The sequence below is a fragment of the Notamacropus eugenii genome, chromosome X, assembly GCF_028372415.1.
Source record: "Notamacropus eugenii isolate mMacEug1 chromosome X, mMacEug1.pri_v2, whole genome shotgun sequence".
NCBI classification, from domain to species: domain Eukaryota; kingdom Metazoa; phylum Chordata; class Mammalia; order Diprotodontia; family Macropodidae; genus Notamacropus; species Notamacropus eugenii.
Genome location: NC_092879.1, coordinates 16536767 through 16562095, shown reverse-complemented (window position 1 = coordinate 16562095; position 25329 = coordinate 16536767). Strand labels below are relative to the sequence as shown.

Below are 25329 nucleotides of genomic sequence, written 5' to 3'. Positions count from 1 at the left end.
CACATAGTTCCCAATCCATGCCACATTTGCTTGGAGTTCAGTTTTTTTTTATGCCTGACCCTTGTTCCTGTCAGGGAGAGCCTGGCATCCTGAGTAGAACATAGATGGTAAATTCCTGTGGTTCTCAAGGACCTACATCTCTTCAACTATCATCAACAACCCACGAAGTTCCCCAGGCAGCCAGAAGATGGCAGAACTAGACTGCTTCGGAAAGTTCCTATGTTGAATACTAGAGAATTGTCGGATCATCAATGGCAGTGTATGTGGGGCGAGCGAGGGGATGGGGGGGGGGGGGGTAGTGGCAGTAATTAAATGGAACAAAGGTTAAAATGAGAAGGATGTGTTTAGCATTATCTATCAGTTTTCTCCCCACACTGCATTGTAGTCAAAGTAAACCTTTTTCTGAACCCTTGACTATACCACCCTAGGCCCTCTGACCACCCTGACTTAGTTTCATATTGTCCCCTGTGCTTGGAATGCTGTCCCACCTCTTTGCCTACTGAATTCCTGCCTAGCTGACAAAGGCCCAATCAAATGGCATCTCTTCCAAGAAGGCTTCCTTGATTTTCCCTTGTCCAAAGCATGGTACAGAAAGAGCCTTGGCTCTGGAGTTAGAGGACCTGGGTTCAAATTTTGCCTCTCATACACACTGTGTGACCCTGGGCAAATCACTGAACTTCTCAGTGCACCCAGGTGACTCTTAAGACTTCCAAATTACAATAGGGGCCACTGTGGTGGTGGATTGAGGCCTTGGCCTGGAGTCAGGAAAATCTGAGTTCATGGGGAGTACTGGCTCCTGTTTGGGGCACAGCATCTTAGGAGGGCCGTGGACAAGTGGGAGCATGTCCAGAGGAAGGATGGCCAAGATGTTTCAGGGAATGGAAACTATGGCACACAAAGTTCAGTTGAAGGAGCTGGGGAAGGGAAAATTCAGAGGGGAAATAAGAGTTCTTTTCAAGTATCTGAAGGGCGGTCATGGGCAAGAGGGATGAGCTATGTTCTGATTGATCCCAAAGGGCTGAGTTAGAACCAGTAGGTAGAAGATTCGGGGGAGTATATTCGGTTTCCATGTCAGGAATTACCTGCTAAAGATTAGAACTCTTCAAAAGATGTATGGGCTGGGTAGGGAGTTAGTAGAGCAGCCCTTATTGAAGGCCTCAATCAGAGTCTGGGAGCCCAATTGTCAGGTTGAGCGTTCCAGTTCCTCAACTCTAGAACTTCTGGGGGGCTTTCCAGCTCAGAGATTCCGAGTCTGTTATACTTACTTTATAATAATCAGTTGCATCCACAATCATCAACTCACCCAAAGCTTCATAGTTGACTCCTTGTCCAATTCATAAAGGAAGACCACAGTCTTGGGAAGGAAAATTACAGTAATAATTGCATCCCTTGCTCCCTCATATCCTCACATAAGGAATCTTGCACTAGCTGGCCACATTCAGACTTCCCCAAACACATCAGGGTAGCAGAATGCCCTAGCATTTTCACCCCTGCTTTCCAAACCCCACCCGTGCATAAAGGCCAAAGCCTCTAGTCCCACCTCCTCCAGAATGCCCTCTTTTTTTCAGCAATCTCTTTCTTCCTTCTGTAACAGATCCTACCATTTATTGGACACGTCTTTGTCTATTTCCTCCTACTGTTTAATTGTTCCATTGGTGAGCATCCTGAGGGAGATGTGTCTTCTTCGTTGCCATGGTACCAAGACCACTGATGACCAGGGTCTGGTAGCCCACCAATCAGGAATGCCCAAGGGGTCAGACTGTCCTTGGGATCTTGGGATGGTCACTGCCACCTGAGCCTTTGGTGAACACTGCACCTAAGACTCCAGAGCAAATCAGAGATGAATGCACTGTTGTAGACAGAGACAGATATATGGGGAAAGTTACCCAGATAACCATGCTCCACAGGCCAGCCCTTCTGTCTGCTCTCTTCTGAAACACCCAGTTCTACCACCATGGTCTAATTGGCTTTTCCCCACTCTTCACTGCTGCCTTTCTAGCACCCACTCAGTAGACCGGATAACTCCTGGATTGGAAAGAGATTTGATTTTTCTCCCTCACAGTACTCTCTGGGCAGAGAATAGGCACAGAGCTGAGACTGGATTTCCAAGAGGAGGGAAAACTCAACATTTTAGGTTCACTTAGTTGCATCTCTACCAAGAGGTAGAGGGAAAAAAAAACAAACTCCAGTAGGTCCTTTGAGGCCTAAGTATTAGTGAAGACAGAATTTGGAGAGGTTAAGCAGAACGGGGTGAGGGGGTGGGGTTCTTGGAGGTTTTAACATGGAAGGCAATTCTGAGGTTTCAAAAGCTTTGCATGGCCAAAGTCATAGAAGGATTGAGAGTTAGCATTAGACAAGGTTTTAGAATGCAGCATGTGGGAAGCTGGAGTTGGAAGAGATAGTGGAAAATAACATAAAGGTGAGCCCTGGAAGGGATCTAGGAGAGGACCTTAAAATATAAAGCATGGAATAATAGGATTGGACACAGTCTTAGAGGTAGGGGTTTAAGTCAGCCAACTTACCTTCCTATTGTTGATTTCTGTGAGAGACACAATGGTACACAGACTCATCTGGAATGGGTGACACTTGGGGCTGTATCTTGAATGGCCTGTCTCATCCAAAAGTTCAAAAGAATCTTGTTCTTCAGTCTGACTGAGGCCATCCTCATCTCCCTCCTCCTCCTCTTTGATATGAATATGTCCCTTTTCACAGGCCACCTCCTTCACAGCCTGCTTTGAGCCAATAGCCTCGTTCAGTTCAGAGCACTCTTTGAGAGTTTCCTTCTCTTTTAGGAAACTATCCATAGTTTCTGGCTTTTCATGCAAGTCTTGAGAAGAAGGCTGAGACTCTGGAAGCTCCTGGGTGTGTAGCTGGGCTGGAGGGTCTGGTGAAATCTGATCATCACCTTGAAGGGTTGGGAGAGAAAAGGTAGAGACGTCAGGATGAGAACAAGCAGTTTGGCTCAAACCTTGGGTCTTACTATTCAGTCTCAAAGAATAAGCAACACGAACAGATTCTGTGTTTGGACCCTGCTGTCCATCACCTCTCCATGCAGAAGTCTGAAGGCTGGAATGATCCCAAATCCCAGGATCAGGAGACTGAAGTGACAGCCTCATTAAGAAGGTAGCTGGGACACTGCTGTCCTCTGGGACCTCCTGCAGCTGCAACTGGGGTCCCTGAGATGAAGATTTGGGATCTTCCTGAAAGGGGGTTCTGGAAGACCCTCGCCACTTCCTGGCTGCTTCTGCCATGTTGGTGAAAAATTTAAAGACGCCCCCAAAGTGTGTGGCCTTGTTAGTACTGCTTCCCTTTCTCGGTTGGCTAGGGCTTTCTTCCGGGCCCGCCTCAAAGTCCAAATACAGAGTTGAATTCCCTGTCGCACTCTCCATGTCCTGGAAATTGCCTTCTGGGTCTGACTCAGTGACTTTAGAGTTGTCTTTGCTTGCCAATGAGATCCCTTTCAAGTAGCTCCAGACATCAGAGGTCCTCCTGCGACGGTTATCCTGAGGGAGGGTCTGACACCGCTTCCGACAGTCCCGGGCAGCCCTCAGGGAGTGGGATGCAACATTCAGATCTTCATTTTTTGTGTCCTCCAGCTCTCGAGGATGGATCTCTTCTGGGTCTTCATTTGTCTGCAGATCAGCATCCTGGAGGCCCTTCCCATCACTGGCTTCTGTCTCAGGGCCTGGGGCACTCAAGTCCACATCTTCAAAACAGGCCTCCAGGTCCTCTGTATGTCCAGCATAGGAGTGACGAAATGGCTTCTGGGTATCTGACTGCCTCTTAACTCTGTAAAGGTCCTTCTGCCAAAGGCCATCTTCGTGGTCAGTGGGATCAATGGCTGCATGGATAGACTGGGCCTTGAAGCTCCTCTGAGTGGCACTCTTGGACAAACTGGAAGATGACCGGAGCCTCTTAATGGATTTCATTCGGTCCATGAAGGTGATTTTTGGTTTGTTCTCTGATATCTTCACAGGGCCTCCAAGGACAATCATGGACTGGGGCCTCTTCCCCTGGCCCAAAGGCCCTTTCTTCCGGCTAACAAAATTCCAAATCTTGTTGACTTTAGCTTTCTTCTTAAGCCAGCTTGTTTCTTCTTTCGAACAACTGTCCACCGCAGCAGAGAGCTCGAGGTCACCGAACTCCATTGACCCAGCTACTTCTGTCTCTGCACTGGCCTGGCTCAAGATAAGGCCTGCATAGCCATTGGGTGCATTCTCAGACTGGGCATTAGGGCAGCCATCGAGGGGCTCCATGGTAACAAGAAGAAGGGCAAGGTAGGGGTCCTACAGTCATGGACTGCCAGGTATTTCCTTTAGAAGGAAAAAAAGGAGGGGAACATATATTAGAAGGAGCAGCAAGTACAGATGCATAGGGCTCATCTACATGAAATATAAACAATGTTCTGAGCTTCCAGAATCCTCTCAGGACATTAGTATCTTGCCGGTGCAGTACCAATAGCAATGCTAGCAGATCATCTTGCTATTGTGTTAGAAGCTTTTAAAACATAATATTAGCTGACATTTTCTCTAGCCTCTCTATTTGCTAAGCACTTTATACATGCTATCTGATTTGTTCCTCCCAATAACTCTGGGAAATAGATGCTATTATAAGCCCCATTTTTCAGATGAGGAAACTGAAGCAGGAAGTGGGTAAGGGACTTGCCCAGGGTCACATAGCTGATAGGTGTCTGAAGCCAGGTCTGAGCTGAGGTCTTCCTGACTCCAGGCCCAGCATTCTATCAACAAGATCAGGAGTTCTCAAAGTTTTGGGTCTCAGCACTCCTTTATACTCTTAAAAATTACTGAGGACTCCCCAATGCATTTTTGTTTATGTAGGTCATATCTATCAATATTTATCTTATTTGAAATTAACCCCTTTAAAGGGTCTCAGGGACCCCCAGGAGAACATAGACCATGCTTTGAGAACCACTGAACTGGATCACCAAGCTGTATCTTGAACAAAGCATCTTCCTCACAATAATCCTGTGAGGTGGGTAGTACAAGTCTGACCATCCTCATTTTACAGATAAGGAAAATGAGTCATGGAGAGGTTAAACCCCAACTCACATAGCCAGTGTCAGAAACCTTGTGGAAACATGAGTCCCCAACACTCCAGGGCCATTGCTTATCCCAGTCTCCCCTACTGCCTCTGTCTGAAAGAGATCACCTTTGTACTTTAGAAAACCCCAGTCCAAGGTCTGCCTGGGTCATGGGGCTTAGAGTTGGAAGAGAACTGAGTACTCCTCACTTTACAGTTAAGGAAACTGAGACCCCAAAGTTAAACAAATTGCTCAAAGTTCCACAAAGAGTAACAGAGCCAGGATTTGAGTCTGGAGTCTTTGGCCCTAGATCAGTCATCTACTAACTCTATCACCATAGGTAAGTGACAGTCTCTCTCAGCTTCAGTGTTCCCAGCAGGAGAATGTAAACAATAATCCTTAGTCAGTGAACCTCATTGGGTTATTATGAAGATTAAATGAGTTCATAGTTGTGGCCTGGTTCGGAAAGGTGAGGTGGTTGGTATTACTGGCACTTCTATGCAGCAAAGCATGGATAATGAAAACTTTACTAATGAAGACATTTACTTTGGGTCCTGAGAGGGGCAGACTCACTGACACCTCAATGACAACCAATTATGAGCTCCTGTAACATGCCAGGCCTAGGGCTAGGCCCTGGGTTGCAAAAAGCCAAAAGTGAATGTTCTCAGGGTCATTCAGAGCCTTAATAAAAGTTGGGAGAGTGGACAGGAAGGGTTCTCAGACGAATTAAGGATAAGAAAACTCCCGGTTCCTGCAACCTTCCCTGGGGAAAGCGCATGCTTTGGGAACAAGGTTTCCATTTGAAGAGGGTTTTCAATATAGCACCCTTTCTCAGGGCCTCCCCCTACGCAGACATACAGGCCACACAGCAGACCTCCCAGAAGAGGCTCATGAGACCCCCGACAGTGAAACCCTTCCTAATTTCATATTTCTGGAGGGAGTTAAAATTTCATAACCTGCTTCAGGAATTGATGCTTAGAAAAATGACCTTCAAACATAAAGCACAGTACGTCAGAGATAGGAAGGACCTTAGAATACAGAGTGCTGGAGTGGGAGGGATCATAGAGCATGGAAGGACTTAGGACAGAGTGTGTCAGAGCTGGTGGGGGTGAGGTGGGGGAGGGGCAGACATTTTGGAACACAGAATAAACACAGAATGTCAGAGCTGGAGGAGGATAATCTTTGTTTTAAGGGTCTTTCCAGTCTCCATTCTAAGGTCTCTGGACCAAGGGCATTCCTTTTAGGATCAGCTGAGTTCTATGTGCCACAGGAAAATCTCAAAGGCCTTAGGGGAACAGTAACCCACAGGGAACCCAATCTTCCATCCTTGCCTTAGGGATCATGAAGGCCTTGTTTTCATTCTGAGTTGGGCCCAGCTAGGGAGTGAAGGGCAAAACTTAGATGAGGGGTGGGAGATGGGAGGGAGTGGAATCACCTCCAGAGAATAAGGAGAAGTCTCCAAAAAAAGGGAGAACCAGGCCCTGGAGACTGACCCAGCACACTGGGATGCTGGCTTGGGCAGCCCCAGACAGAAGGGAGGGACACAAAAGAAGATGGTGAGGCCCACACTGGAGTTTCTCTGGAAAAGAAGGGAAAGAGGAAACAGATGTTTCAACCTAGAGAACCGGGATAATTGTTTTGGGGTTTTTTTCTTCAGGATAATTGTTCCTCTGAGATATACAGTCACCTCAGGGGACTGAACAAATAAACACTGAGAGTTTGGATGGTGTCTCTGCATGCTTTGGGTGCTGGCTACCATTTCAGAGATAGGATAAGAAAGGGCTATCTGGAAGCAGAAGGCCTTGTGGCTGATCAGAGCTAGGAAGCGGTCCGAAAAGCAAAGATGTTCAGGGGAAACCTAAATGTGCCACATCTAACAGATGGAGAATCTGTCCCAGAGAAGTATCAGGGGAGGTAGAGAAAAAAATCCACTCTTCCATTCACTTCAGAGGTAAGGAAACTGAGTCTTAGAGACAACAATAAGCAAAAACGACCAAAACTATTTGATACTGGTTAAAAGACAGAAAAGTAGGTAAGTGGAACAGAAGTGAACATTACAAATGAGAAGCAAACAAACATAGCCCAGTGTTCAAAAGGCCCAAGAATACTACAAATTGACTGAGATGCCAAAAGGCAGAAAGAATCAACACTGGAGGGGCTGTGGGCAAACAGGCTCATGAACATACTGGCATCGGGGGAGTTCTGAATCACTCCAACCACTCTAAAAAGAATAACTCCAAAGAGTTATGTTCAAAAAGTGAATAAGTAGATTGCATCATACTCTTTCTCCCAGGCATCTAAGTATGTACCCCAAAGACCTCAAAAACAGACAGAAAGGTCCTATATATGTCACAATATTCATAGTATAACTTTTTGTGGTAGCAAGGGCTAGAAAGTTGCTGCCCATCCATGGGGGAATGGCCAACAAGCTGTGGTATGTGAATGTTAAGGCATACCATAAGAAATAAGAAATGTGAAGAATTCAGAGAAACACAGGACAATTCATGAAAAAAAAAATCAAGAGAATGGGAAAGCCTGGTGGTGCAGTGGAGAGCACATAGGGCCTGGGTTCCAATCCTGCTTTAGACAACAACTAGCTGCTTGACCCTGGGCAAGTCATTTAACCTCTTTCTGTAAAAAGGTAGGTAGGCTGAGAGGGTTGGGCCACTTGTATATAGCATTCAGGGTCACCCATGTGGATTACTCAAGGGCTGCCTCAAGCAACTCCCATAGTGGCTCCCTATTATTCTGACTGATGGCATTGCAAAAGGAGGTCACTGGGACCTCAAGTTTCCCTTCGGAGCTGGAGTGGTAGGGGGGGCATGGTTTCCTCATCTGTAAAATGGGGTTGTGTGAAGATCAGATGAAATTATGTTTGTCAAGTGTTTTGCAAACATTAAAGTTTTATCTCTCTATCAAAGTTTATTAAGAGAACCATACACATGATGAGGAGAGCAAAAGGCAGCTGAACTAAAATTGAATACAATGGATGACCAACATTGGCTCTAAAGCTGATGAAAGCCCTCCCCTTCTTTTGGTAGAGAAGAGAGGTGGTGGACTCTAGGTACTGAATGTTAAATGCATTGTCAGATGTGTCTACTGTATTCAATGTTTTTGCTTATCTATTTTTCATTGGGACACGGAAGGGGAGGGAGGTACTGGGAAATCTCAAAAGCAGAAAGGATGAAAGACAAGACTATTGAAGGAAGGGCTTCAGGAGTTATACCCAAACAGGTAGAGCTGGGGCAGGGAAAGAGAACTGGGCCTATTCCAATCCTGGCCACTGACAAGTCAGAGGACTAAGTCATTTCCCTTGAGTGCTAAGTCTCAGTTTCTTCTGTAAAACAGGGATCATGAGACTTGCCCTTCCTAACCCAACTGGGCTAAGACAAAGAGAGAGCTCTTTGGAAACTCTCAAGTCCTAGAGAAATGAGCCTTCTTATTGTCACACAATTCCATTCAAGAAGCATGAATTAAGCATCTGATTTGTTCTCAGCTCAGATTTGGGAATACAATGATGGCAACTCAATTTCTGCCCTCCAGAAGATTAGGGAGGGTGTGAAGACACAGGTGCAAAACCCAGCAGGTAGAGAAGAGAATGGAGTCGGTCCCAGAATAAAAGGAGGCATTCCCTCCGTGCCTACCACTCCAGCTCCAAAGGGAACCTTGAGGTCCCAGTGACCTCCTTTTGCAATGCCATCAGGCAGCCAGACTAACAGGGAGCCACTAGGGGAGTTGCTTGAGGCAGCCCTTGAGTAATTCACATGGGTGGCCCTGAATGCTAACACACATGTGGCTCAACTCTGGACAGCATGTCTCTCAGTCTACCTCAAGCCAAGACAGACTGTCTTATTCCATCCCTATTGTTCTTACTCATACTTTGAAAGCCTGGATCCTTCCCTACTCTGAGCTCCACTCCCTCATCCCCTCCCCACTCCACCCCTGATGACCTCTGCCCTCAGTCCCATTTGCTCCAGCAGCTGCATTTCCTCTGATGCCTGGAATAGCTCTCAGACAAAGGCAAGGAGCCCGGTCATCCTTCTGGCTCATATCCTTTTGTCTGAAAGGGGCCACCAAAGCCCTCCCCCAACCACAGGCAGAAGTCTCAGGAGCATACAACACTCCAAAGTGAATGTACGTGAATGTAAAGGCATACCATAAATCACAGCTAGACAACTAACTGGCAGGCCTGGGAGGGCACTTAGAACACAGATGCTCAAAGCTAAGGGGACCTTAGAACTTGGAATGTCAAAGCCAGGAGGACTAAATCACCTAGTCCAACTCCTATATTTTACAGAAGAGGAAACCAACACAGAGGGGACAGTGACTGGCCCAAGCTGGCATGGAGACTCAGTGGCACAGTGAGGGCTAGAGCCAACTCTCCTGACACTCAATCTTGGACACTTGCCATTACACCAAGTTTCTACTACTCAGCTGGGTGGGCAGTCTGAAAGAAAACATAAAATCAACCAACAAGATGAGACTTGGCAAGAGTCTTGCCTCTGGAATCAGAGGGACATTTGTTACCTCTGACCTACAGCAAGTCATTTCCCTTCTCTGCAACTCAGTTAAATTATCTATAAAATGAAGGCGTTGGACCAGACAGACTCTGAGCAATCAATTCCCATCTTGTGGATATACAGGAGCCTAGAACTAAAGGAGGAAGGGCCCTCAGAGGCAATCTGATCCAACTCCCTCATTTGTCAGTGGAGGAAACTGAGGCCTGGGAAGATTTCAAGCTGTAGCCTCATCCTGGAACTTCCTTCAGTGTGCCTGAGGCCTTCTTATGCATGTCCCATATTCCCTAAGATCGTCCCACCCTGGACCATCCCTCGCTCATTCTCGATTTGGGAGTTCCTTTTGGAGTATCTATTTTGGAGAGAGGTCCCTGGTGGCCAACCTTCATTCTCTGCCCATCTATGCTTCTGATTTCACAAACCAGGGGCACACAGGTGTAGACCCTCTCTGCCATCTCTGCCCTTCTTGGCAGCTCTCTTTTATGTTTTGTCTCCCCTACCCTTCTTGGATGGTGAGCTCCTGTTTCTCCAGCACTTAGCACAGCACTTGGTACACATCAAGCACTTAGTAAATATTTGAGGCCTGCCAGGTCTCTTCCAACTTGAGATCTAGGATCCTCTGACCAAATTAATTCTTGAACTGGGTTCAGATCTTTTCTCTGCCACAAACTTTCTGTGTGACCTTAGACAAGTCACTTCCTTTCCTCAGTTTCCTTTTCTAGAAAATGTTGGGGGGGAGGGGGTAAGACTAGATGAACTCCAAGGTCCCTCCCAACTTTTGCTGTCTGATCACATTTAGGATGTGGAAATGGTTTTCTGTGTAAGCAAATGATTTTCCTTCTCAGATCTCATCAGACTAAGGCTGGGTATCATAGAAGGCACTATTTTGGCGACTCTGAAATGCCATAATGTGAGGGGATCTGGGTACAGGGTGCTGGACTTGGACACAGTCAAGAGAAACCTGAATTTAAATCCTGTCTCCAATATGTAACAGCTGTGTGATCATAGGCAAATCCCACACCCTTTCTGAGCCTTGGTTTCTTCAGCTGTGAAATGGGAATAACAATGCCTGCATTTCTGCCTTAGAAGTTTGTTGTGAGGATCAAATGAGAGCATATTAAGTGAAGTGCTTTATAAGCCCTGAAGTTTTATAGCAATTTTTCTTTGGACGGGACCTGTGATGTCACTGGTACAGTGTAACCTCCCAGCTAGGCAAAGTCCCGTATAATACATAGCAAGCTGAGACAGCTGCCCAGAGGGGAGAGCATTTAAGTGACTTCCCAGAGACACCAGCCTATGTCTGAGGCAGGTTTTCAACGTGGGTCTTACCGATTCTTGTCTGTTCTCAATTTACTCTGTGATACTGTTTCTCTGGATTAGAAACATCCGCTCTTGTATTTTAGGGTCCCTTCTAGCCTGGATATTCCATGTCCTAAGGTCCTAAGCAGCCCAGATATTCCATGTTCTTAGGTCCTAAGCAGCCGAGACATTCCATGTTCCAAGGCCCCTTCCAATACCACCATCTGATGTTTTGGACCCTGAGAGTCCACCCCATCATAACAGTCTGTGAAATCTACAAACCCACTAGGTCTACCTTGAAGAACAGCAGCCACCTCTGACTCCGGCCCACTCTCAGGGACCCTCCCCCAGCTGTTTTTCCCCAGCAATAAATAATGGTCCAAGATCCATTTCCCAGATGGAAGCTGAGGCTAACCGAAGCTACAGCTTTAATATCTCTTGCTATTGTCTCATTGTTCCCTTTCTCTCATTTCTGAAACTCCCTGTGAAACAATGATGTTCTAAAATTGGGCATCCTTTTACGTGCCAGAAAATTTAGAGCTGAGGACCCTGGGGCCGGATACCCGGCTGATTGTTTAGGATTTCCTGAATTTTTCTAAAGTCAAAGGGGCCTGAAAGGGGGGGGGGGGGCGGCGTGTGATACAGACAGGTGGGCAACCCTGTAAGTTATCCATGAAGACATCCAAGAGACCAACCTACCTCTCCCTCTCTCCCTTTCTCTCTCATCTCTCTCTCTACCCCCTCCTTCCCTCCCTCCCTCCATTCTCTCTTTCTCTCTCTCTCGCTCTCTTTCTCTCTCCTACATGTCACAAGGCCACCAGGAATTCACATCCTCTCTTCCTTCCCAATTTTTTCACCTGCTAATGCCTGACATTTCACCATTAGAGATTCATTCCTGTGGATTAAACATGAATATAAGAACTTTAGATTTAGAGCTTAGAACAGGTGCAGGTTCAGATTCAGTCAAAGGGCCACATGTGGCCTTGAGGCCACAGGTTCCCCACCCTTGGCTTAGAAGGATCATCAAGCAAAACTGGGAGGGACCTTAGAACTCAGAATATGAAAAGGGAGAGGGACTTTGGAGATCACTAAACCCAGTCCCCTTGTTGTACAGAGGAGGACAGATATTCTGTTAGAGACCAAGGACCTAGCCCAGGCCATAAAGCCAGCTCAATCTCTCCATTTTACAGGTGGAGAAGTAGGGGCCCAAGCTGAAGAAGTGATTCTTCATTAACTCCTTGGCTTGATTTCTCCCCTGGTACCTTTGATGTCATGACCTTCCTTCTAAGATTCCAAGTCTGTCATGTGTCCATTTTCTGTCTAATCTTTTATTATATGAAAAAGTGGCTAATGATGTTAAAATCTCCTTCGGCTGGCAGTCACATGAGGATGCCCAAGTTACACATCCAGGACCCTGAGGACTTTCTAAAGGTTTTTTTAACTTTCTAAATTTTGTTTGGGAGGGAGGTCACTCCCAAATTTTTAAAGCTACTCCTTCAGGTGAGAAAATGCAGCTCTTTCCCTTCTTAGCAGATGTGGGAGACTATGGGTGTAGAACATTAGATACATCATCAGACTCAGTTGATACATTAGTGGTTTTTCTCTCTTTTTAATTCATTGTTACAAGGGATGCCTAGTAGGAAAAAAAGTAGGGGAGGAGTATATTTGGACCAGAAATAAATAACAACAGTAATAAGAGCTAACACTTACATAGCACCTTCAGATTTGTAAAGTGCTTCACATATGTGAAGATGATCCCAAAATGATCCCTTTGAGCTCAGCCATTCTGGTTCTAAGCCTTTTCCCAGCTCTGACATTTTGAGTTCTAAGGACCCTCCCAGTTCAGTCATTCTGAGTTCTAAGGCCCTTCCCAGCTCTGACATAGTATGATTTTATTTCAAAGGACTGATCCTCTTTTCCCCCACCAATCTGAACGCATGTCTTCTTCAATTTTCTCAAATCAAACCTCCCTAACTGTAACATAAAGACAATAACTGGTCCCCTAAATGTTCTGGTCAAACTTCTTCCATTTAGCTGGTGCCAACTTGGTTCAGCCTTGGGAGATCAGTGTGGAAATGCTATTCACCAGACACAGAAGCACAACTCATCTGAGACTGTGTGACAGCAGCAAGTGGCTCCAGCTCTCCCACCTGGCCAGTCACAGGCATGACCTGAGCCCAGGCTTCCTTGACGCCAAGGCTAGTGCTCCAGTGACTACCATGCTGACTCTCCTGATCTCATCCCTCCTTACCCTTCTTTGCTAGCATCAGTCTCAGTCAATGAGACCTTCACAACTACCCCCATGCTGCCTTCATTCCCAGTCTCTGCAGGGAACAGAAAGAAGACTTCGAGTCCTCCTAGCAAGGTTTGGCACAGCCCACAGGCCTCCTCCTGGCTCTCCAATCCGTGGAACCCTGGGATTCCCTTTACAAGTTAGTCCACAGGCCTGCTTAATCATTTTATCTATAGGATTATAGGTTTTAGAAGTGCATAGGGCCCATGAGAGCACCTAGTGCCTTAATAAATGATCTCTCTCTCTCTCTCTCTCTCTTCTTTCTCCTTTATCTTTTTCTTTCTCTTCTTCTTCTTTTTCTTCTCTTTCTCTCCTCTTTCCTCCTCTCTCCTTTTCTTTTTTCTCTCTCCTTTATCTCTCTCTCCCTTCTATCTCCTTTTTCTCTCTCTCTTCTCTGTCTCTCTCTCTTCATCTCCATTTCTACCTACCTAGTTCAACTCCCTTATTTACTACAGAAAAAACCTGCCTATCTTCACATGTATAGTAAACATCAGAGAGGAACTGTGAACTCAGGTCGTGTAGCTCTAAAGCCACTCCACCTTAGCTCTCAAGGGCCTGAAGGCAGCTCCAATACAGACTTGGGAATCAAGAACACTGGAACTCAAGCTCAGCCACATATTCTCCATGTGACTTGGAAGACCTGGGTATTTGTGTGACCTTGGCCAAGTCATTTCATCTCTGGGGGGTGAGGAGATCTCAATTTCCTCATTTGTAAAGTCAGGGGCTTGGACTAGATGGCCTCTGAAGTCCCTTGTCCTCTCTGTGTGTCTGTTTCCTCCTCTTTCAAATGTGGAGAGGAGGAAATGGACTTGGTTATTTCTAAGGTCCCTTCCAGGAAGGAGATTCTGTAGTTCTGCTGAGAAATGATCATAGGTTCACAGATCACAGAACCAGAACCTTAGAGATCACCTAGTCAGATTCTGTCATTTTACAAAGGGGGAAATTGAGGTCTGGAGAGGAGTAGTGTCTTCCTCACAGTCACATAACTAGGTAGAGACAGAGCCAAGTCTGGTAGGCCATCCCCTTTGCTGTTCAATTGTTTTCAGTCCTCTTTGTGACCCTACTTGGGGTTTTCTTGGCCAAGATACTGGAGTGGTTTGCCATTTCCTTCTCCAGCTCATTTCACAGATGAGGAAACTGAGGCAAACAGGGTTAAGTGACTTGCCCAGGGTCACCCAGCTAGGAAGTGTCCAAGGCCAGATTTGAACTCAGGAAGAAAAGTCTTCTTGACTCCAGATCCAATGTTCAATCTACTGCAACATCACCTAGCAGCCCAGTGTGCTATCCTAAAGTATAACCAACAAATCTCAAACCCATCAGTGAGTTAGGAGGATGTCTACCTCAAGCATGTATCAACTTCCCCTGGTGGAATGGGCAGATGAAAACAATTTGTTCCAAAGGCCATGAACGCAGCTGAAACAGGCGCTTGGTCAGGCATCAAAGATGCCAAGGGCATTCATTGCATTCTGGGCCATCACCAGTATCCTGACTTTTGTCCTGCCACTAGACTTCAATGAGTCAGGAAGAGAGCTTGAGGCTGATGACTTTGTGCAAAGCAGCCTCACTTAAATCCAATTCATGAACAAGTCAAAACTTCACCTGTAATATCATTGATCCTAAGGATGAGCAACAAACAGAACTCTGTCACCTTGCCTCTGTCCTTGACACTTGCTGCATCAGACTCTGTGACTCCATGGTCATGATGTACAGAGACAGAGCCATTTTGGTGCTGAAAAAGAACAATCTGATAGAAAGGGGTGCTGAGAAAGAACATAGAAAAGCAGAGGAGTGAGGAGGGGTAGGTAAATAGGGTGAGGACAGTGATGAAAAATAGGATGGAGGAAAATACACAACAAGTAATTGTATCTTCAAATATGAATAAGAAAAACTTACCCATTAAACAGAAACAGATAGCAGATTAAAAATTTGAATTCAATATGTTTTCAGGAAATATTATAAAAATGAGAGATATATACAAAGAGAAAATACAGGGCAGTAGCAAAATTTAGTATGTAAAACAAGCAGAGGTAGTAATCATGATCTCAGACAAAGTTAAAGCTAAAACAGACTTACTCGAAAGAGAGAAATAGGGAAACTAAACTGTGTCAGCAATATTATTCAATATTGTTTTAAACCATTTGAAATACCTAGATAGTACAAAATACCTGAACATATAACCTGCCAAACAGAAACTATATGAACACAAACATAAAACACATAAAGTCAGATCTAAATAATTGGAGTAATATTTATTGTACATGGGTAGGTTAAGCCTAATTTTTAAATGACAATTTTATCTAACCTAAATAAATATTCAATGCCATCCCAATTAAATTACTAAATAATTTTAGTGAGTTGGAAAAAATAATAACAAAGTTCATTTAGAAGAACTTTCTAAAGGTCAGAAATTTCAAAGAAACCAGGTAAAAAGATGTAAAGGAAGTAGATTTGGCAGGATCAGACTTTAAACTGTACTATAAGGTGAGAGCATTGTTGAAGTGTAAAAAAGGATAGTTTAAATTATTTTAAATTAAAGTTTTCTTGTATAAATAAAACCTATGTAGCCAAGAATAGAAGGAATGTAGGAAATTGGGGGAAAAAAACTTTAATAGACAGTCTCTCAGATAGGATAAGACTGCACTGGAATCATCATGTTTGTCCTTTGTTGCCGAAGAAGACCATGCCATCAGAGAAATGATGATATGACTTGCACTTGACTTTGTTTTGAGTGAGGGAGGGCTGTGCAGGTCCCCAGCCTCACTTCTCCTCCGGAGCCATCTGAATGCAGTGACCTGATATTCCTCAGGATGACTGGAGATGGCCCAGGATGCGCTGGGAGATCTTGGGGCCTTTAGGCCAAGGTCTTTGCAGGACTATCGATAATCACTCTAAAAGCTAGGGGCATTCAGAAGTCCTTGGAAGGGGTCCCTTGGAGTCCCAGTTTCAGAGTGTAGTAGGTTTGAGGTTTTGGAAGAGGACAGGGGAAAGGAAAGGAAGGGAAGAGAAGAGAAAGAAAAGGGGAAAGGGAAAAGGAAAAGGGAAGGGAAAGGAGGCAGGTCAACTGGGCAACTTTTGGCCATCCAAATTTACCTTCCTTTGGAGAGGAGAAGGAAGGGGAGGGAGAGGCAGACAGGAGAGGAGGAGGTGAGGTCCCCAGTTAGCATTCAGCCAGCTGCATCTACTCACAGGATCATGTTTGGCCTTTGTTGATGAAGAATGTTGCTGTGGTGTAGGAAGTGATGAGCTAGCTGATTTAGAAAAACATGGAAAGACTTGAACTTATGAAGAAAGATGCTATTCACCTTCAGAGAAACAGAGGATAGGAGGAAATATGTATGTGCATAGTATGGTCTTATGTGTATGAGCATATATGTGTATGTTTATGTATATGCATATATATCTATGCTTAATTGTAGGGTGGTGGGGGAGGAAGGGAAAAAAATAAAAAGCACACAGCAGAGTGCAAAACAAAACCTACAAGGAAGCACAGAAAAGCTGGGTAGCTTTGAAAGCAACGTGTAGTATTGATTATACAGGTTTTCTTGAAATGGAAATTTACTGTTTTATATTGAATCCTCTCTTATGGTCTGCTGTGTATATGACAATGGTTTTTCCTCTTTTTCTCATTTTATATTTGTTTAAAATAAAAAAAAAAGTATCCTTCTCCCCCCACCTCCCCAAAAAAACCCTCTGTTAAAGAGGATGACTCTCTGGGAGAAAGTGAGAGAGGGATACAGGAGAAATTTATGCAATATAAAGCCCAAACAGAGAAATATTTACAATAAAGATTTATGCTAAAAAAAAGTATTTGGTATCTTGCAAATCTAATAAAAGGCCTTTAAACTGAAAGGGAAGAAAGGTAGGGAGGAAACCTGCCTATGTTTATACACCAAGATAGAAACTACAGAAAGTAGCTGCTGTGTAGGAAAGGAGATGAGCAGCAAGGACCCAAAAGGTCACAGAAGCCAACATTTAAGAGAGAAAGGAGACACTATATAAAGGTCTAAAACGTGAATAACAAGCAACAAGAATTAGAAGCCCTAATGCCAGGAGGCAGATTCACTCTCGTGAGTATCCCTGAAATTTGGTGGGAGGAAAATCATGTCTAAAGTAAGGTTCTAAATGTGCAGCCTTATCCAAAAGGACCTGAATAGGCAAAAGTGGGGAGGGCAACATTGTATCCTGGCTCTCATTGATTGGCCAACAAGCAGGTTCAGCCCAAGCACCACCTGATCATGGTTTGGGCCTCTATGGCTCAGTATGAATGTAAATACCAGCTGTTTCTGTTTTGTCTAGAAATCCTGAAGGTCTTCCCCTCCCAGTGGTCCTGATTTATATCTTGCCACTGGGCACAGATGGCTTTAGAGGAGAAAGTGAGGCTAGTGACTTTGCACAGCCTTCCCTCACAAATCCAATCCACTTGAAAGTCATGGCATCACCTTCCTGATGCCATGGTCCTCTTTGAGAACAAAGGATAAGCAACAACAACATATTAAGAAGAATCAGGTGAGAAAATTCAGGTTTGAATGGAGAACACATGATAGATAGAATTCGAGTGAACATCAATAGAAATGGAAGCAATATTTTCATCAGAGTATACTACAGACCACCTGGTCAGAAAGAGGAAATAGATGCAGAGTTCATAAAACAGATCATAAGCCTGGCAAAGAGGAATAATGTGGGAGTGATGAGAGACTTCAATTATCCAGACATCTATCTGTGGGAGTTCTGCAGGTGCCAAAAGTAGATCAGTGAATCAGAGAGTATGGTTGGTGGAAAGAGGATGGCATTTAGAGTCAGAATCTGGCTTACCACTTATGTGACTCTGGGCAAATCCCTTCCCTCCTTAGGCCTCAGTTTCCTCTTCTGTGAAATAAGGAGACTGGATTGATGGCCTCTAGGATCCTCCAAGCGGTAAACTGGAGACCTACCCCTCTGTGCTTGCCAGGGAGTCTATGAAGACCAGATAAGATCCTATCTATGAAAGTCTGGGGATCTTTGGAAGAATGGACCTATGGAAACTGAAGGTACCATTATTATTTTATTTACCATTATAACATAGGAATTTGCCTAAGGTCACAACGTGAGTCAGCACCAGGGCTGAATTGAAAACCTAGGAAGAAAGAGCCATGTCAGGGGGCTCTGTATTAGAGCTGGGATGGGGATGGAGGATTTGTAGCTGTCCCAGATTCAACCCTAAGGCTGCAGAAGGAGGCAGGGCAGGTAAGGGGCAGGAATGGATTGTTCCTAAATAGTAATGAAGCGAATCAATAGTGTTGCAAGTATAGGTCCAAAGACTGAGAAATCCCCTAAATGCACACTGGTTTCTTAGAACAGAGTGTGTCAGAGGTAGGAGGGGTACAGGACAGAACTGATTGATTTGGACTTCACTCAAAGGTTAAACTGAGCTTGGGACCCCCTAACATACCAGTGACCTTCTCTCTCCCATAGGGTCCTACATAGAGCCTCCCACCTCCCAACTTATAATGCCATCTGTGGTTTGGATTATGGAAGGGAACATACTTTGGATTTCTGGACAGGTAATCCATGCCACCCCCTTTCTCATTGGACCTACACTATTCCAAATAACTCCTGTCTAAATTTCCCCCTCTTCCTAACTTCCCCATTTGTGTTAAAAGGACCCCCATTCTTCTAGTCACCCAGACTCACAATCCAGGAATCATGGATCAATTTAGAATAACACAACAAGCATTTATATAAACACCTACTGTGGGCCAGGCACTGTGGGAATGGATGGGCACACAAAGGAAGATGATCTCTGGTTCTCCAGCAGCTCACAGCCTATTGGCAGAAACAAAACACACACACACACACACACGTATATAAGTAAATACAAGGGTATTTTGTTTGTTTGTTTGTTATGTTAATTAGGGAGTGGGGAGGCTCTAGCAGTAGGGAGGTTGAGGAAAGGCCTTAGCCAATAGGGCTGAGCTTTTAAGGAAGCTCTTCAATGACAGACAACTAGATCATCCAGTACAAATGACAAATTCCCCTGAAGCAGTCCTGTTATTCTAATGGATACTGCATATTACCATTGAGCTGGAACCAATGACCATATTTAATAATATACAATTAAATGTAATTGCATTATAACTTCTGAGTATGAATTCCAATATATGCATGTGGTCACATGAGTTGCCAAATCTTTCAGATTTCTTCTGACAGGGTCTCTCGAACTGCCCCCTTCTATGCACAGAGTCACCATTTTAGACCCTCATCACCTCTTTCTTGGACTGTTTGCTTAATTTATCTCTCTGCCTCAAGTCTCCTTTCTGCAATACAGAACTTCTGGGTTGGTGGGTTCGGGGAGGAGGGATGCAGATAGCCCACAAAGACAGTCCAGAAAGCCAAGGAGTGACCCCACAGGTAGGGAAGGCTGGGGGAGTCCATTAGAGGCCAGTCAGCACCCTCTCCTACCTCCCTCCCCCAACACACACTCCTAAGGGCCCTGACATCATCCCACAGGAGCTGGCAAAAGATAGCATCAGCCAAAGCAAGTACATTTGGCAGTGATCAGACTGTCATGGTGGGGTATCCCATAGCCAGTCACAAGGGGGTTGTGTCTAGAAGGCTACCAGCAAATGTCACACCACTGCCATCTGCTGGACAGAATCTAAACTTGCTATCTCAAGCTCCACCCCCTTTACCCCCCCCCCCCCCCAAAACCAACCACATTCCTAGAGAGAATCATACAATTTCAATTCAAAGGGACCTTAGAGGCCATCTAGTTCAAACCCTAACCGAACAGGAATCCCTTTTCTAACTTCTCCAACAAGTGAAAGTTCAGGCTCTGCATGAATACCTCCAGTGACAGGGAGCTCACTACCTTACCCAAGGCAGACCAATCCTTTTTGAGACAGTGCTGATTGTAAGGAAGTCCTTCCTTATATTAAGCCTTATAATATTCAATACTCTAGTTCCAGGTAGGGAGGGTCATCAGCCACCTTCGGACTATTACTTAGAAAACAGTCTACCCTTCCAGTGGGAGGGGATTCTTTAAGGGAATGACTTCATCCAAGGGGAGGCAATGATGGCAGTGGAGCAGAAAGACCATGACAAGAGACCTGGATTCAAATCTTGACTCTAAAACTTACTAGTGATGTGAATGCCTTTCCCTCTGAGCCTCAGTTTCCTTATCTGTAAACTGAGAATAATAATACGACAATTTCTATTAGCTCTATATCACTTCTGTTGGCTCAGAGCTTCCTGTGATGAGCATAGGAGCCACAAGTTTCCCTTCTTTCTATGTGTCTCCGAACATTCTAGGTAAGCTCCAGGGAGAAGACCCTGGAGAGGGTGGAGGAGGAGCCCAGGGCCTAGTGAGCAGGGGGAGTGGATAACAAGTCTATAACAGGCCCTGAAAGGGCTCATTCTGGCCACTTGATGCCCAGCACTCACTGACCTGCATGCTGATGCCGCAACCAAAGCCTTTCTCAGCATTCCAGTCCTGGCTCTTTTCCTTACCAAATGGACATGTATAGGGATTCCCTTGATCCACCCTGAGCCCCATTCTAGTCCAAATCCTCTTATTTTACAGAGGGGGGGCAGAACTGAGGCTCAGGGAAGGGGAATGACTTGTCCAGGGTCACACAGAGGAATGGAACTCTAGAACTGGAAGGTACCTCAGATACTCCAATCCCTCCACTGGACAGATGGGGAAGGGGAGGCCCATAGGGTGGAAGGGACTTGCCCAGGGTCACACACATAGTAAGAGATCAAGGTGGAATTTGAACCCAGGTCTTTCTGACTCCAACACCAGTGCCCTAACCAGTTAGCAGATAACATCTGTGACTGACTTGAGGGCACAGTGAGTCTGCAGCAGGTCCTGGACTGCCCCACTCAGTTCAGTGCCTTTCCATAACATCAAACCAGCAGCATCTTGACCCATCCACCCCCCTGGAAAGGGAAGGAAGCCCAGCTGGGCACAAGGCCTGAGTTGGGGCAACTCCAAATTCTTGGGGCCAGTTGAGGCCAAGGGGGACCAGGCTGACCCAGGAGGGATTGCCCAGGAACTGAGGTCACTGCTGTTCCTTTCCTCTCTGCCCCACCCTCACAAAAATCTCCCCAGGTTTCACTTGCTCAGTTCCACAAGCTCCCCCCGGGGCTGGGACCCAGCCTCATGAGAAGGCAAGGAGAACATTTCCATTTGTTCAATGTATTGAGAGAGACTTTTCATTGACTTCTTTCAAATGAATGAAAACATGTTCTGGCTAATGCCCAGAGCTGCCACCCAGGTGAGGGTACAAATAGAAATATGAATGAAACCTAGACAAACAAAAATGACAGCCTTGGGCCCCACCTTGTCTCTCCCCAAACCATGAAAGCAGGAGGGCGGTGACCCCAAAGGGAGCCCCTCCTGAACACCCTAGCCCACTTGGTCCTCATCTTCCCTTAAGTCCCTTCCAGTCCTCAAACAGGCCTTGCGAGCCTCTTCCAAGAGACGACTGGAGTCCTTTCTCTCACAAAAATCCTGAGGAGGTGATCATCAAACATTCATTCAACAAACATTGATGTGCACCTACTGTGTGCCAGGACTATGTGCTAGGTATTGGGGAGACAGAGAAAAAATTGAAGCAATTCCTCCTCTTAAGGTGCTGATATTCTGAGGTAGTCGGGGGATGACACCACATACATAATATTGAAAACAGACATGTGGACAACAGGATATGTTATTATTCCTAACATACAGGTGGGGAAATGGAAACTCCAAGACATGAAGTGATTGTTGTCCACATGTCCTGTCTTTCCGAGGCCTGAGTGCTTTCCCTAACCCACAATACTCCTTCCTCTGCCCTCCCATGGCACTAGCAGCCCACATTATTTGACCCACAGCACGCATATTGTGAACTCACCACTCAACTGTAACATACCTCAGTCTCTAAGCTCCATGAGGGCAGGTTAGGCCAGAAAGGGCCTTGGCTGTTGCAGACTTCAGTCCCTTCATTTTACAGAGGATGATTTGCCAGGGCCCTTGGAGATCACTGAGTCCCATCCCCTTACTTTATAGAGCTTCCTCTATAAACTGAGGACCAGGCAAGGGAAGGGGAAGTCACAAAGCTAGCAAGCCTCAGATCTCCTGCCTCAGAGGCTGGCTAGCTCCATTCTCATAACACTAGGCCTGACTATGTAGATTAGTAGTTAGAACCATATAGTAGGTTCTCAGATGATACTGACAGAATTAGAATTCTCAAGGAATTTTTATATAATTCAAAGAGGACAAACCAGGAATGACTTTTCTTTGGCACCTCCTTGCAAAGGGGTGGTTCTTTCGAGCAGGTCGGGGCCCAGCAGAATGCCAAGAAGTCCTAGTTTCAACTGAGGCCAACAAACTCTAGGCAAGTAGAGAGCTCTGGGAAGACAGGTGAGCCCTTTGTGGAAGGGGGTTGAAGGGCAGGAAGTGGCAGGAATCCGGGTAGGAAGTGGCAGGAATCAGGGCAGGAAGTGACTAGAATCAGGACAGGAAAAGGAGTTGCTTTCTGAGGCTAGGTATAAATCTTGCCTCTGATATTACTCGTTATGTGACTTTAGGTCACTTCCCCTCCTAGGTCTCAGTTTCTTCCTCTGTGAAATCACTTCTCCAGTCTAGTCCTCAGTATACCCCCCTCTGGAACATGAAGATCAGACTACACAGCTTCTAAGCTCTCCTCTATCTCCTCCCTCTGTCACTCACTCCCACTGAGGCCCAATCAGGGCTTCATTACACTCCCTGAACCCACAGGGCCCCTGCCTCTTGCCAGGCCAAAGGGGAAGGGATACAGCCACTGTTTCTGCAGGAACCTTCAAGGTGCTACAGGTCCAGCTGGCTCCCTGAGCTTCTGGCAGAGCGGCCAGCATGCCTGGGCTCTGGCTGAACAGCCTTGCTTACCTCCCACTCTCTGAGACCTCACTGAACTGGTCTGCTGGCTCCCTCCCCGCCAACTGGGGCTGGTGAACAGGCCAGGATGGGGCAGGATGGGGCAGGCCTGCTCTTCAGCTCCCACAGTTTCCCTCTCTGCCTGATGCTGCCCTCTCCATGGACTCTTATGGGCAGGGGAAGTATATATAAGAGAAATGGGGGGAGAGGGAAGTGTGGTGGGGACATAGGGGTAAAGAAGTTGGGGTAGTGATGTGGGGGTAGAGAAATGAGGGTGATGATTTGGGGGTAGAGATATGAGGTAGGGAAATGGGGGTGGTGATATGGGGGTAGGGAAGTAAGGGAGTGATGTCTGCTTCCCAGAAGGCTCAGCAAACCCTTCTACTGTCTTCTGGGGATCTGAGCTGGCCATGAGATCTAGAGGTCACTTTCCCTCCCTGGACTCAGTTTCATCCTTTCTAGAAGAAGGACCTTCCAGCTCTGACATTTTGTGGGGCTACAAGAAGCATCTTCTCTCTGCTTTTCCTCTGGGAGCCCCTCAGTCTTTCTTGTCTCTGCTTCTGCCCTGGCACTTAGCAGGAGCCTAGCATGCAGAAACTAGGATGTACCAAGTCAGCTGCCTCTGAAGGCAGCTAGAGGGGACAGAGAAATCACCTAACCCATTTTCCACACCAGACAAACTGAGCTTCCCAAAGTATAGGGCTGATCATGGCACTCCTCTGCTCAGAAAGTTTCAATGACTCTGGGACTCCTCATCTGGCACTATAGAAAGCCTTTCACAATTGAGCTCTGGCCTGTTTCCAGACTGGTGTCATAGCTCCAGACAAAATGTCCTTAGAACGTGCTGTTCCCTATAGACAACATTCTATCTCCAGCCTCCAGGCCTAGAATCCTTTCCCTCCTCACCTCTACCTCTTAGATCCCTGAGCTCCCTTCACAGCTCAGCTCATGTACAACCTCCTTCAGGAAGCCCTTCCTGATTCCCTAACTTGTCAGGACCACTCCCCAGTCACTGGCTAGCTCTTTTAGAGAGACAGAGATGAAAGATGCTAGACAGATAGGCCACACAGGAGAGACAGAGAAAGAGTGAGAGAGACAGAGACACACAGAGAGAGACAGAGAGAGTGAAACAAAGACAGAGAGATAGAGAGTGAGAGAGACAGAGACAGAACAGAGAGAGTGAGAGAGAGAGAACAAAGAGTGAGACGGAGACATAGAGAGACAGACAGAGAAATCGAGAGAGAGACAGAGTAACAGAGAGACAGAGAGAGATAGAGACAGACAGAGAGACAGAGATAGAAAAAGAGATAGAGACAGAGAGAGGGATAGATGAAAGATGCTAGAGAGATAAGCTACACAGGAGAGAGACAGAGAGAGAGACAGAGACACACAGAGAGACTGAGAGACAAAGAGAAAATAGAGAGAGTGAGAGAGACATAGAGAACAGAGAGTGAGACAGAGACGGAGATAGAGATTGAGAGAGACAGAGAGAACACAGAGAGACAGAGAGAAAGAGACAGAGAGACAGAAAGAGATAGAGACAGGGACAGATGAAAGATGCTAGACAGATAAGCTACACAGGAGAGACAGACAGAGACAGAGGCGTAGATGAAAGAGGCTGAATAGGAGAGAGAGAGAGAGAGAAAGAGAGAGAGAGAGAGAGAGAGAGAGAGAGAGAGAGAGAGAGAGAGAGAGAGAGAGAGAGAGAGAGAGAGAGAGAGAGAGACTAGTATATCTATACAGGCTGTACCAAAACTGACTTGTTTAAGGCTATTAAAGTTTATTAAAGACTTTTGGAATGCTGAGGGTATATCCTGTATGCACTTATCTGTGACCATGTTACAGCCCCGGCTCTCCCAGTAGAATAAGTTCCTTGAGGGCTATCTCACTTTTGTATGTGTATCCAGAGAACCTGCACACAGTAGACACTTGCCTGAACCAGAAAAAGTTAGAGGTTCTTCTCCCCTTCACTCCCACCCCCACTTACACACTGTTCTGTATCCCCTTCCTAAAGCTAAGCTATCTGAAGGTAGGGCCCAATTAATCTTCATCTCTATTCCCCCAGTGCCTAGCACACAGTGCTCTAGAAAGCCCTCCATAGATACTGGTAGCAATGAACCGGGTTGTTCTAGGAAAGTCATTCCCCTGTGGAGCTGCAAGCTGAGAATGCTGGACAAGAGCAAGGTCTTGAGGGCCACAAGTACTGTTCCTTTGGAGGATTGTGGGGCTAGGCCCTCTGGAAATTCAGTTAAGCCAATGCTTTCCACCAGAAAACAGAAAAACTGAGGGGATAAGAGCTCTGGTC

The 25329-nt window shown here is 45.9% G+C and overlaps 1 protein-coding gene across 3 annotated transcripts in view; it reads right to left on the bottom strand.

Moving 5' to 3' along the window:
* ARHGEF9 (Cdc42 guanine nucleotide exchange factor 9) overlaps nucleotides 1-25329 on the bottom strand; it is a 379846-nt gene that overhangs the window by 340101 nt on the left and 14416 nt on the right. For 2 of the 3 annotated variants that reach the window (XM_072626502.1, XM_072626505.1), the window contains exons 2-3: nucleotides 18880-18952; nucleotides 2523-4313 (exon numbers count right to left, since the gene is read on the bottom strand). In XM_072626502.1, the coding sequence (XP_072482603.1) occupies nucleotides 2523-4256 (1734 nt within the window). In that variant the 5' untranslated portion in view covers nucleotides 4257-4313; nucleotides 18880-18952. The remainder of the gene's footprint in view (nucleotides 1-2522; nucleotides 4314-18879; nucleotides 18953-25329) is intronic. The other variant, XM_072626504.1, reaches the window with a different exon arrangement.